Source organism: Camelina sativa, chromosome 3, assembly GCF_000633955.1.
Source record: "Camelina sativa cultivar DH55 chromosome 3, Cs, whole genome shotgun sequence".
Lineage (NCBI taxonomy): Eukaryota > Viridiplantae > Streptophyta > Magnoliopsida > Brassicales > Brassicaceae > Camelina > Camelina sativa.
Window position 1 is genome coordinate 9,991,501 of NC_025687.1, and position 13,671 is coordinate 10,005,171.

At 31.0% G+C, this 13,671-nt stretch overlaps 2 protein-coding genes across 2 annotated transcripts; one reads left to right on the top strand and one right to left on the bottom strand.

Annotated features, from left to right (window-relative positions):
* LOC104776308 (transmembrane emp24 domain-containing protein p24delta5) lies at positions 605-2,322 on the bottom strand. Its single transcript, XM_010500346.2, has 4 exons — positions 2,023-2,322; positions 1,266-1,478; positions 1,094-1,170; positions 605-1,012 (listed from the first exon to the last, which is right to left on the bottom strand). Exons 1-4 carry the CDS (start codon positions 2,236-2,238, stop codon positions 868-870), a joined length of 651 nt encoding a protein of 216 aa, XP_010498648.1. The 5' UTR covers positions 2,239-2,322; the 3' UTR covers positions 605-867.
* LOC104776310 (ethylene-responsive transcription factor ERF012-like) lies at positions 7,799-9,064 on the top strand. The gene has a single exon (XM_010500347.2). The coding sequence runs from the start codon at positions 8,003-8,005 to the stop codon at positions 8,702-8,704; it is 702 nt and encodes a 233-aa protein (XP_010498649.1). The 5' UTR covers positions 7,799-8,002; the 3' UTR covers positions 8,705-9,064.

Genomic DNA, 13,671 nt, shown 5'->3' on the forward strand with positions numbered 1-13,671 from the left:
CATGCTTGGACTCCATTCCATAACTTGGGCTAATGGATTACACCTCTTCTTTTTTTAATTAATATAATAGATATTCCAGTTTCTATTATTTCTCCTAGCATTAACTTTATTTGTTATTATAAAGAGATCCATTGTTGTATATGTGAACAAGATGATGATATCAGCAAAACAACAGTAAAACTAAAATTCAGACAAAAAAAAAGGAGAACAAATATACATATTTTAGCTTGACTAGCCATTTAAAATTCATCTATAAAAATGAGTGTTGTCAACAAACTAGTGGTAAATTCTTAGATGACCTAACCAAAATGCATTGGTTCTTCCATTATGAATAAACATATATTATATTTGCTCCGATTCGATGTCTAACTGTTCCCACACATGACAGAAAAGGACATAACATACAAAGAACTGAAAGAAGCTTGTCCACATGATAATCAGATTTGTCTTCTTTGCAACAATCACGTCACCCAATCTAATTTTATTTTAATCATGAATTATTGGCTAACATTGATGATAATTATAGATAAGCATATTACCTAGCATAGCATCCATGTTTCGGAATTCACATACTAAAGATTACCTCAAAATGCCAGAAACAAAAAAAAAGTAAAAAAAAAACTTTGGTACACTGTCACATTACTGTATTTTTTGTCTAATCCAACAGAGAGATCAATCAAACACAAAGCGATCTGTGCACAAACTCAATGATCTCTAAAGTAACTATCGATAGTAGAGTAAAGTTTCACTGAAATGTAAACGAAAAGGCGTTAACCAATTGACTCTACAAACTTGATCTTTATCCCTCTTTTCAAGGTGGGGATGTGTGATGTTACTATATATATATAGTATCCTTCAAGCCAAGTTTTAGATGAGCTTCTTCTTGTGGAAATACCGCTTCAGGTACAATATCTGTGTACCAGCAACCACAACGCAGACCCCAAGTGACATTATACTGAACCAAGCCACTCTTGAGTTAGTTTTTTCACTCACTTCCCGCATCTCGGCTTCCCTGTATCCAAAACAAAATATGCTTTTTATCGCTATGATCTTGTCCCAATTTGATTCACAGACTTTAAGAGGTAACACATACCTGTCTTTGATGTAATTTATGTTCTCACGAATCGCCTGCACTAACCCTTCGAGTCTCCTCAACTGAAGCTCAACACCCTGCAAATACACACATTCACAATAGTGAAGTTTTCTTATCAGAAAGAAGAAAGAGGGAAAAATGTTTAAATAAAAGACGGGCAACGAAGACTTGCCTCGATCTTTTCCTTTTTAGCAACAGAGTCCCAATCTTTGGCAGCAATACCCATCTTCCAATCAACCCCAAGGGTAAGAGGATTAGCTAGCTTTAGACTGGCATCAACCCAAAAACAAGCCAAGTAGTTACCAGCTTCTTGAGTTGTAAATGCAAACTGACCATGTGTCACATTTTCTTGGTGATGAAGGTTGTTCCCATAAGGAGATGTTACCTATACACAAAGTCATCACAGAAAATTCAAAAACACCATAAAAGAAAAACCTTATGCCAATTATAACCTCTACATGAACCACATTAGCCATACAAAACAGATTTACATCCTCAAAACTCAAAAAAAAAAACTTGAAAAAATCACAAATCTGATTATCCTAAATTTAGGAAGAAGCACAAAACATGAAACTTCGATCAAACCCTTCTTGAGTTAATGCATCCTTCAATCATATGTGCTCAATGATGAGCTATTGGTAATGGACTAGCATAAAAAATTCAAAACTTTAAAATAGGATTCACTGCTTATCTTCAAAACATGAACAGAGGACCGTAACACACATCAATCGCTTATCTTCAAAATTCCACTGCTCTCTCAACAACACATATCAACAAGTCACAGATAGAGATTACACAATTTGATTACTAAAACACACAAAGCAAAACCCTAACATCGAAGTATAGACCCACAATCATCTCCTCCCAATTAAAAAAAAGATTCAATTTTGAAGCCAAATTCAAGCACAATTCGGGAAGCATAAGCATACCTTAGAAGAAACAGCAGGTGTGTGTTCAGGATTATGCTCATCGACAATATAGTAATCAGCCAAAACGACGACGTTGCTCTGTATCTCCTCAGAGACACACTTTGTCCCTCCCGACGCCGGGATCGTCAACCATACAGCTTCCCCGTAATTAACCGTCAGCAACAACAATACCACCGTAAGAATCCACGACGCTTGAGCAATTCTACTAATCGCCATCGGAGATGCAGCGACGGTCCACCCAAAGGAAGCAAGCCAAAGAGGAAAAAAAGGTCAAACGAAGTCTCAAAAAAAAAACCAAACAGGAAACGAAGAAGACAAAACGAGAGAGAGCGAGTACACGCGCGCGCGTGTTTAAGACGTGCGAGTGGGATTTGGTGACTTGTTTCAACGTAAGATGCGCCAATCATGTTCTGAAGAATTGTCTACGTGGCATATATCTTTAAAGAAGGTGGCGCGTCATCATCATTGTGTTGACCTTTTAACCTTCTTAACAATTTAGCGGGTTTCGTTTTATGCATTTTTTTTTTTTTGTCATTTTTGCATTTAATTACCATCGTTTAGTAGTTTACAGGTACACACATTGAATGAGGAAATTATTGAGATTATGAAGGTGAATGAACTCAAAACCAAATTATTGGAATTTATTGTGTTTCGTTATCATCTAAAATCACAAAATTGTGTATCAATTTTTGCATTTAAATGGTTTTAGATATTTGTAATTGCAAACATAAAACAAGAGAAGGAATTAATTTTCTCTTCCCTAAAGATGTGAACTAAATTTAAAATTTAAATATTTTGTAATCATCAGGCCTGCTTAGTGTTGGTTAGTGCATTACAAACCGACTTTTAAATGGGCCAACGACTAATGTACATGACCGATGATAAATTCATAACATGGGCTTGCAATGCCTTCCGAACTACCTTCGTTTTTCTCAATTTGTCAACGACCTTTACTCGTCTTCTATATTTACTTGTTTCTTTCTACTCCTAGTTGATTAACAATCTTTTACTATACGGTAAATACTGAAGGAGAACCTGAACAGAGGACATGTATATATTTTACGTAGAGGAACAAGGATGAGATTGACCTTTATAGCTTTTACTCACTTGTATGGGTGCCGCATTATATTATTAACTCAAATTCCAATATAGATATGTGTGTGTTCGATGAAGACGAAAAACAAAATATATGAATTTTGTTACCAAACAAATGTGTATGGGGTCTAACGTATATTATGTCCCCACATCTTTTTTAACATTTTCAAAACCGACTAAATCATAGATTTGAGATATACAAAAAACAAAAAAAAAAATGATTCGGTGGTTGAGCCTAGTTCACTGGATCCATTATGTATGGCTGAACCTTCAACGTACATATTTAATGGAAATAATAATTTTATAAAAAAACCTTCATCTTCCTCGAAATTTCTATGCCATGCTATAATACTCCGATATTGTTATATGACCAATTTACACAGATAATAAATATATAAACTATTGAGGTTGAGATTGTATCGTGGTGAGACTATAGTCATCTCTGGCGATTGGTACGGAGAGAGTACGGTGCCAATAAATTACATGAATTATATAATTTATATTGGATTTTCCATATATCAAGAAAGATCCCATTTGTTTTGAAAAAAAATTAATATCTCTTTGTTTGTTTTTAATATGCTAAGTTTGAAAAAATATCTCTTTGTGTTAGTTATAAGTTAAAAACTATGTTTAGGTTTCTCACATTAGAATAATATGGAATCTAAAACAATCACTCATTGTCATTTGATAGTAAATTATAAATCTATGAAACTTAGCATGCAAAATCCAGATATAAGGTGATCTAAACAACCTAACGTAAACTATAATGAACATGGTCAATCCACTGTTCACCAATAAAATTTGAATTGAAAGTTCATAAAATTTAACAAATTAATTAAAGTTTAGTGATCGTCGACCGTCTCGGCAAAGAAACTAACTAAGGATCCTGGAAAACGAGAAAGTCCCCATCTTTCGTATCCATGGTGGCCGACGATTTCAAGTATGAGTTTGTGAGGGTTGTTTTGGATGATCGACCATGAGGTTGACGAAGATAAGTTGAAAGAGATGTAGAAATCTCCGAAGAAGTCTGAATCGATTAGAGATTTCCATTCTTTGCTCACTGATCTGAATCTCGCGATGTCCTTCAGTGGACACCGCACCAAGACGTTGACCAACGTTACTTCTAAAATCTCCATTTTTTTCGTTTTAGGGTTCTTCTTCGATTTCTGCACAACGACCAAGTTTGTGGCTTCTCAGGTTCGGTTCTGTTTTGGGTCCAGACTCCAAATACTCAAAATTCATATAACGAGCCGTCCGATTTGCGAGGAGTTTTAAAATTGTTTTAAACGAAAATTTTATTTATATAATGATATTATAATTATGTTTTTACAGTTATAAGTTTTCACATTTTGTCAAAATATAAATCTTCTTATAATTATGTTTTACTAGTTTTAAAAACTCAAAAATTTTCTTTTTAAAAAATTAAGCTTTATATTATAAGATATTATAGTAAAATCTGTTATTTGTGATTTTTAAGGTTTTGATAAAAAAAACTTGTCAATATGTTGATCAGATATTGACACGTTTTAAAAAATTAAGAAAAAATTATTTTATATCTAAAAAAAAGAAATTAAAAAGGAAAATTAACAATATATTTTCAATTGTATGCTAATTTTAACACATCAAATTTTATATATTCTAATCACTTTTCTGTATAAATTTCCTTTTACTATATGTTTATAAGAAATAATAATTGAAATTAAATTGCACATATTTTCTCATTAATTGCTCATATTTTCCTATTAAAATTAGTAATTTAATAGATAACTTTCCTATTAGAATTAGTTATATAAATTATATTATATATATCTTATAAATATTTATAATACAAACTAATTATACATATTTTCTATTTAAATTAGTAATTTAATAGATAACTTTCTTATTAGAATTAGTCATATAATAGATTATTTCGGTTTTATATTTTTTCAAAAATATTAATTGTAATCATTTTCTTTTTTGAACTTTTTAATTTTTCCTGTAATTATTAAATAAATTTTATTTTTACATGTATCAAAATATTATCGATATATTTGACACATGTCACAATTATACGAAAAACTAACTTTGAAAACTAACGTTTATATATAAGATAAGATATTGTTTTATGTGATAACTGTAAAAAACTAAAAATCTATTGCTTAGCATATTTTTTTTTGCTGGTTAGCTTTCTAATTCCATTGCTTAATTTTCAAGTTTCAAGAGAGGACATTCACGTAGGTGCCAAAGATGAAATAAGTGTTAAAACTCAAAAAGTTGAATTGAAAGAAGCCACGATCGAGATGCTTCGTCTCGTCATGCAAACGCATGTTTTGGCTGGAAAGCTGACAAAAACTGCCCATATTCTCTCTTTCTCTAACTGATCTCTGACATTTGGAGAGTTTTGCTTAAGACCAAAGTGTGAAATCTAAAGACGAAGACAACAAATTAAAGTACCATCCCATGATTAATCTTAGGCTTTGTGAGAAAGTCAAGGCTGTCCACAAAGAACATGTCATCTCCAATCTTTTCTTACATACGATCATGTGCTCTTTGCGTGTCCTAAAGCTATATATGCTTTCTTGTTTTTTTGGTTCTCCCTTTATCAATTGTTTATACCAGTCTTTGGCATATGGCAAGTTACATACAGTTTGTTCCTATATATTACGCTGCTATCGCTACTTTATTAAAATTATGTAAGACAAAATTTCTTCATAATTCGAAATCCTAAATCGACAGTAGGAACTAAATCGCGCGAGCTTAATTAATTTGATTTTAGTATTTTTTTTTTTAAAATAATAACTCAAAGACAAATGGAAAAAAAAACTAACACAAGTTGTATATATGTGGAGAAGACGATGGTATTATAAATTTGGAATGCACATATATATCCGATATGTATGATGTATATATTACTAGCGTTGATATCAACTAGTATGAATTTGAAAAAAATAAAAAGGGTATAAGATTTCAGAATTTAGGAAGATACACGAGTGAGTGTGACGAGAGATAACGCGGTTTGGATTTGGGTAGCAAAGTGACAGAGTGAGAACAGCTGTTATTTGAAGTCACTCTCTTATCGAATTAGCATCGTCACCTTCTCCCACACTCTTCTGACTTCACTCTTCGCTATCTTCATTTCGCTGTTCTTTAATAAACTTTTGTTTTCCTTAGTATTTCATGTTTATTATAACAAAATACATGTTCTAATATAATCAATGGTCCACTAATTGATTGCTCTAATTTTTCTTATAATATATGTACGTATGTTATTTAATGATGTATCTTCCTCCTTAATTAGCATATGTCTGTAACATGTTGCCTTATATATAATATATTAGTTTATAAATGTTACCAGAGATGATTATAATACTACCAAACGTATTTATACTAATTACTGTGCCGTACGACGTCTCTGTTTAGTTAACGCGTAACTTACTCACAAATTCATAAAGTCACAAGCCACGATGATAAAAATCCAATTCTTTTTTACCAACAAAAAAAAAAAAAAAATCCAATTCCAAGTTGTCATACAGATTAAAAAAACCCATTAACTCGGTGTAGCAACAAAATTTGGGTTTCTTAACAATAAAAACCAAAATAGCTTGATGGTCGTAAATCTACACATATTTGTGCACGTACGTTTGTAGAATTTACCGTCAATTTTATTCTTAAAATATAGAAACATGATACTAGAAATTTTTGAGTATAATAAGCTACAAATTAAAACCCACTAGTTTAATATATAGGTAAACAATAAACATAACTAAACCATAAATGGGGGCCTCTTTCTTGGAAAATTCGTATAAACGAGTTAACGCGTTAAAACGTAGCTGTAATTCGTAATCTCCTGATAGTGATGATAGGTACGTGTATATAGTCAAATTATAAAAGAAAATTTTGATATCTCAACCTAAAAAAATACTATAGGTTATTTTAGCATCTCTCCTTGATTTGCTCATCAAGTGGCTTCCGTACACAGCTAGCTATATAGTATCTATATACACTTCGAATTAATTTATTCCTATCAAAATTGACTCCATTCGGTAATTTATTTTGTTTGATATTCTATCAGTAATTTCTGTTGGACAAACTCCAAATCCTTTCGGTAAGAATACAAACCGTTAAAAATATTTTACAAGGAACAGATTGAAATTTAGTTGATTTAAAATGGGTCCTTGTAAAAAGTTAGGCTTTCTTGGGTTGTTTTTTATCATTAATAAAACTGTATGTACATTTTTTTTTTTATTATCTTTTTGTCTTCTTACAATAATATGCAATGGACAAAAGTTTACGTGATCGAATAATCAAAGAGATGTTTTCGTTATTCCACAAAAAAAAAACCAAACAAATCATTATATGTTTCTATATTTTTCCTCTAAATACGAAGAATATTAGTTATACATGAATTTTTTTAATAAGAAGATGCAGAACTAGCAAAATGTTAAAATAAAGCCATGTTCAGGTTCATTGTTCACTTGAACAAAGCCTTAACATGCATCCGAATTCGAATAAATAATTAAACTTCAAAAATTTAAGTTATTTTTAAAAAAAAAAATTGTGTTTTTAATGAGAAAGGAACAAAAGTGTATTAATGCCAATTGCAAGGATAAAGAGAAATAGAAGAAAAACACCTGTCGTGCACCATAATGTCAGATTCATACACAAGAAAACCATACTATATTTCATTTGACCCTTATTTAGATTTGTATCAATAAATAAATATTTCATCTCTTCGTCTCCAATACCCCTCCCAATTCATTCCCATCTCTATATATAATCTCCGTAGCTCACATTAACATTTCATCCAAAATCTCTATCCATCACAGCAACAAAACCAAAAACTCAACGACCAATCCTTAACTTGATCAATATATACGAACACATTGTGCAAATCAACATTACCATGGTGAAACAAGAACGCAAGATCCAAAGCAACAACAAGAAGAAGGAAATGCCTTTGTCTTCTTCATCTTCATCTCCTTCTTCATCTTCATCTTCTTCTTCGTATTCTTCCTTGTCGTGTAAGAACAAGAAGAGTAAGATTAAGAAGTACAAAGGAGTGAGGATGAGAAGCTGGGGGTCATGGGTATCTGAAATCAGGGCACCAAATCAGAAGACAAGGATTTGGTTAGGTTCTTACTCAACAGCTGAAGCAGCTGCTAGGGCTTACGATGTTGCACTCTTGTGTCTCAAAGGCCCTCAAGCCAATCTCAACTTCCCTACCTCTTCTTCTCATCATCTTCTTGATGACCTCTTAGATGAAAAGACCCTCATGTCCCCCAAATCCATCCAAAGAGTCGCCGCTCAAGCTGCCAACTCATTTGACCTTGTTGCCCCTTCTTCTTCATCAGCCGCCTCGTCACCGTCCGATCATGATGATAATGATAATGATGATGATGGGATGCAATCTCTTTTTGGATCTTTCGTGGATAATCATGCGCCTTTGATGGATCCATCATCATCATGGTATGATCAGGATCATAATGGAATGTTCTTGTTCGATGATGGAGCTCCGTTTGATTACTCTCCTCAACTAAACTTCACGACGATGTTCGATGAATACTTGTACGAAGATGGTGACATTCCCCTTTGGAGCTTCAGTTGAATCCGATGGTCCAGAATACATACTTTTAATTAGTTTATCATATATATATATATATATATATATATATATATATTTCTATCATTTTTTCAATTCTTTTTAAAATATGTTAATTATTTTACCCTGTCGTAACTATTCTTTTCCAAGTTGTTTGTTGCTTGGAGAGAACTGACGACGAATACGAATATAATACAATAATTCAAGGTTTTATATGTACTCGATAATACAACTTGGGAGTTCACATGAACAAGAGATTTTTTTTTCTCACTTCTTTGACTTTTTCTGTTTTTCATGTGTGGAGTTTCCTTTTTAATCAATTCATTAACAATAAATGATCAATAAAACAGTTTTGTATTTGACTAATCTGATAATTCATATATGAGATTTTGTATCATTTTCTTCAACTCGTTTACTTGTATATGTGTGCCAAGTTGCTACCGATATGTGATGATTTTGCAATCCAACACATTATTTTTGTTTTTTTTTTGTTGTTATTTCCTGTTTTGGTAAGTAGTAAAGGCGATGATGTGAATAATTTACAATCATTTTTTCCCTCACTAGTTGACAAGCATCATTAGTTAGAACTTAGAAGTCATCATTGATGATAGTAAAGTTCTTAAGATGATAAGATAACTATATGTAAATTAATGTGCTAATCAAATCTGAACAACTAACTCTTTCCCGATGTGTGTTCATGATTCATAAATTGTTCGATTAAATAGTATTATGTGTAGTACTATACTCACAGAGGAATCTTACTGTTTCATGTGCCGTGGAAAAGTTTGGTATGGCAAATAATGCAACACATTGCTTGTAAATAAAAAAAACAATTTTTTTAATTTAATTTATTTTTCCTCTTTTGGAAAGAATCCCATGGAGACAGAACTGCAGTCAAGGGATATAACTACAATAGTATATGTGATTTTTCAATTCAAATCATGAAACTTAACATTAATCATATATTTTATATCTCCAAAAGGTTGGAGATTTGTCTCTAATAGTAAGAGTCCTTGCTTTAGTTTGTAAGTAGATTTACTCAGGGCTTTACATAAATAGAGTATTTGATTTCTAATACAAGCAAGAAACTCCACGTTACCATTCGAATCTTATCACAAGTTTTGCTTCCAACTGTTATTCTTATTTCTAACATCGTTTAAAAGTTATGAGACAAGTTTTACATTCTTCAATACATGAATTTGCGCAAGCATAACTGTTTCCTAGTGCATATGTGCGTGTATGATTCGATATTATTTTGTTGGCTAGCGTAGATGAACTTGTTGTATAATTAGTATTGTGATCATATCCCATGAATCTACATTATACGAACACCATATACATTATTATAAAGAATAAATGATGAGATCATGTGAGTTTAGTATTATACATTTATGGGTCTTAAAATTTAACAAAAATATTGAAGACATTATCGGCTATTTAATAGCTAAAGAAAGAACAAAACATAGTTAAATCAAATGGGTTGTTCACAAATATGAGGGCCAAACTAATACAAAATATGGGACCCCATACTTGAGAAGATAACATGATTTGATAAGACCTTCATATGATTCATAATATTCATATCTTATCACATCAAAGTGTTATAGAATCTCTTTGTCAAAGGCACATCTAAACTTCAGTATTTGGGATGAAACCTTGAAGCCACATGACTTGTCTCCTGCTGCTCAACGCTATTATGTTAGCGTTTATTCTCTTTAGTAAATGTGGTTCGGATACATGGGCTTTGGTTTTGGGTCCATTATCGATTTAGGCAAATGAAAGAACCATATATAACTTTAAATCTGTTAGGGTTAATTTAAAGGTATTGCAAAATGCACAGGGCTAGAAAGAAGCCCGGCATAATTTGGTTCAGTTAAGGCTTTATCAACCCAGATTGAACTATTTAACTCCAGTTTCTGAATATAATAGGCAAATGAAATGATGAGGCTAACAAAGTTTAATGGACTAAAATGTTATACTGTATAAGAATTGCATCTTTCAGTTTTCAGATCAGGAAATATACGGTTCAATCAATGATAAATAATTTTAGATGATGATGATGAGAAGTTTTAGAAAATAGGATAACTTGTGATGATTTTTTTACTCTTCTAGTAGATTCAATCATTCAAACTGAAACCTACTTATTTCCTTCACGAAATTTGTGGAAGAAGCCTTTAGAGTTGCAAGCAAAAAGAAATAAGTTTTACAACAAAGTGAATCACCATAGTCAGATCCTTACCTTTATGATAACATGTAGCAGTAGTATAGGAAAAACAGAAGTCAATATCGTCAACAGCATTAGGTTGTTTAGTTTGCTTTATGCATCACAGTTTCCAAAAAAATTGTATTTGTTCGTGTCTTCGCTCGACTTTTATTTTCTATTTGTACTTATCTTGATTTGGAAAGAATTGCAGGCGGATAACAAAGTGTTATCATGTACTTGTCGTGTGGAAAAAAAATTATTCCAATAAAAATACCAAAAACAAAATACTAAAACTTATATTTTTTGGTCGCTTTCAAAAATCAGTAGCTACATTACCAAACATGTGATGCCAAGCACTTTTGTATTGGAGAAAATAGACTTTGTAGCAAAGAATTGTTGGCTAGTTAAAAAAAAATTGAAAATTTTTCTATACATGTATGATTGAATTAAAGTTAAGGTGATATGTGCTTTGTCTTTTAACGATATATATATAACTATATAAGGTACCTTATAGAAGTTTTTCTTATATACAATGTTCTTTAATCACAATTCAATTACGAAATATTTAACCCATAAGAAAATCTGAAAGTCTGTTTCTTTCTATCCGGAAATAGTTCATTAAATTTCATTATTAAAATATTTGTGAAAATCGTTAGTAAAGAAATCTTTTCGCAATAAATTGGCACACATTTATAAAAGATTTTGTCCACAGAGATTGGACCAGTTTAGTTTACAGATTTAAATAAAATTGTGTTCGTTTTGCTGAAAGCAAAAAAAAACCCACAAAGTAAGGAAATAGGTAAAATTTGTAAATATATTGTACGGTAAAACCTCTATAAATTAATAAATTTTGTCAGTCCCAAGTTGGGTCAGTGTAAAAAATAACAAAATTCGATAAGATAATAATTTTTCTGAAATCCTCATATAAAATATAGTCCCAATAATATCATAAATTAATAATCATGTAAATTTACATATATATATATATAATGTATGTTTCTCCTAAAGCTCATATCTACAAAACAACTGTTATGTTGTATTTTCAAAGTATAATGATATAAAATATTTTGTAACATGTCATAAATATAGCTACATTTTTTTAAGTTTTCAATTTTTAGATATCTATCATTTACATTCTGATAGTTTGATTGACTATTAAAATACAACAATCTATATTATTATTCATAAATTTAATTTTACGTATGTTATGTGTATAAGTGAATTTGTCTATTGTATTTGTAATTTATTGTTAATAATGTTTTCTAAATATTACAAATTCCAATACCATAAAATTTTGAATATCCGAAATTATTGTTAAAATTGTCTCAATTCATAATTTTGAAAAGTTAAACTATTAAAAATATATCTATAAATTAATATCACTATAAATTAATAAAATGTTTTGGTTCCAACATTATTAATTTATAGAGGTTTTACTAAGTATATCGTTAGCATATTTATGTTATAAGGATTATTAAGAATAATTACAAGGGTAAACACTTTCAGTTAGTATAGTCTGCTGAAGATTATATTGGAACCCACACTATCTGCAGAGAAAAATGGTTGATTAGATTGTAAGCAGTGTTCTACATTAAAAAATGTTATCGGAAGATGAGCCAACACTAATTGGGCAACTGGCAATGGCCCATAGCAAATTGGCAAACTCCAAATTTAAGAACATCAAAATTGAAAAGGCAACTTCAATTTATTTGTTTTAATAATGCAAGTTGTAATTATGTTGTCTGCTTGCATGTTTGTAGTAACCTGCTTAAAGTTAAGAGATCAATGCTCCAATATAAAAATAAAAAAACACAAAAGAGATAAATTTCAATATTATTTGTAAGTGTGATGATTGCATAAGCATTGGTGAGGTTCACTTCTCAGTTCATTTTTGTTTTTGAATTCAAATAATGTGAAGTTCAAAAAAAGACACAAAAATATCATCGTGCATATGCGCTCACAGAAATCTCCAACGTTAATCATAGCCACCTTATCTCAACTCAATGTATCTACTCGCATATATCTTTATGTCTAGGATAAACCGAACCGAATATGGTTTGTGTCAAGTAAGTAGTAGTATGAAGTATGGGTCGAGTTTTCAGTGGTTGGGGTCTGAAGTTTTAATAGTAGCATATAACATAATTGTTTCCAATGCCCAATCCTTATAACATTGAGAGGTGTAGTACGTGCTGAAATAATGGGAGAGTTAGTCTCATACTTTGTAGAACTGTAACTACGAAGACTTACAATGACCAAGGTATTATTAATTTTCTGTCAGTGGATGGCACCCATTGGACCAACAATTTCAGCAATCACCGCATTAGTTTAATTTAGTTGTAACAATCTGTATTAAACTATATATATATATACAGTATATATGTATATGCACAACAATTAATTTCAAATACATTTAAAAATTAAAACGCACAAGTCATAACAATGATTTGTTCGAGTTTATATGCAACTATTTACATCTTAATAAATTTCGCAATCAAAGAGGCAGAGACATGTATGCCGAAACAAGCATTCCTCTGCTGACTTCTCTCGTCCACAATTTTTAATGTTTAAAAAAAATACTATATCCTAATTAATACTAGCAAATAATTAAATATATAGGTCGACGTTTTGATTGTTTAAAGAAAAATTAGGTTCTATACATCAATTATTGACGGTACGTATATGCCTCTATATTTAATACGCTATGTAAACTTCATATGGTATCGTCGACCATTTTCGAGGAATTAGATTATATTTCATGCACGTATCTTTA

Coding starts and splice junctions, on each gene's coding strand:
- LOC104776308 (XM_010500346.2), bottom strand. CDS start 2,238: ATGGCGATTAGTAGAATTGCTCAAGCGTCGTGGATTCTTACGGTGGTA. Junction 1,479..2,022: donor CACCTGCTGTTTCTTCTAAG/GTATGCTTATGC, acceptor CTTTGTGTATAG/GTAACATCTCCTTATGGGAA. Junction 1,171..1,265: donor CTAAAAAGGAAAAGATCGAG/GCAAGTCTTCGT, acceptor GTGTATTTGCAG/GGTGTTGAGCTTCAGTTGAG.
- LOC104776310 (XM_010500347.2), top strand. CDS start 8,003: ATGGTGAAACAAGAACGCAAGATCCAAAGCAACAACAAGAAGAAGGAA.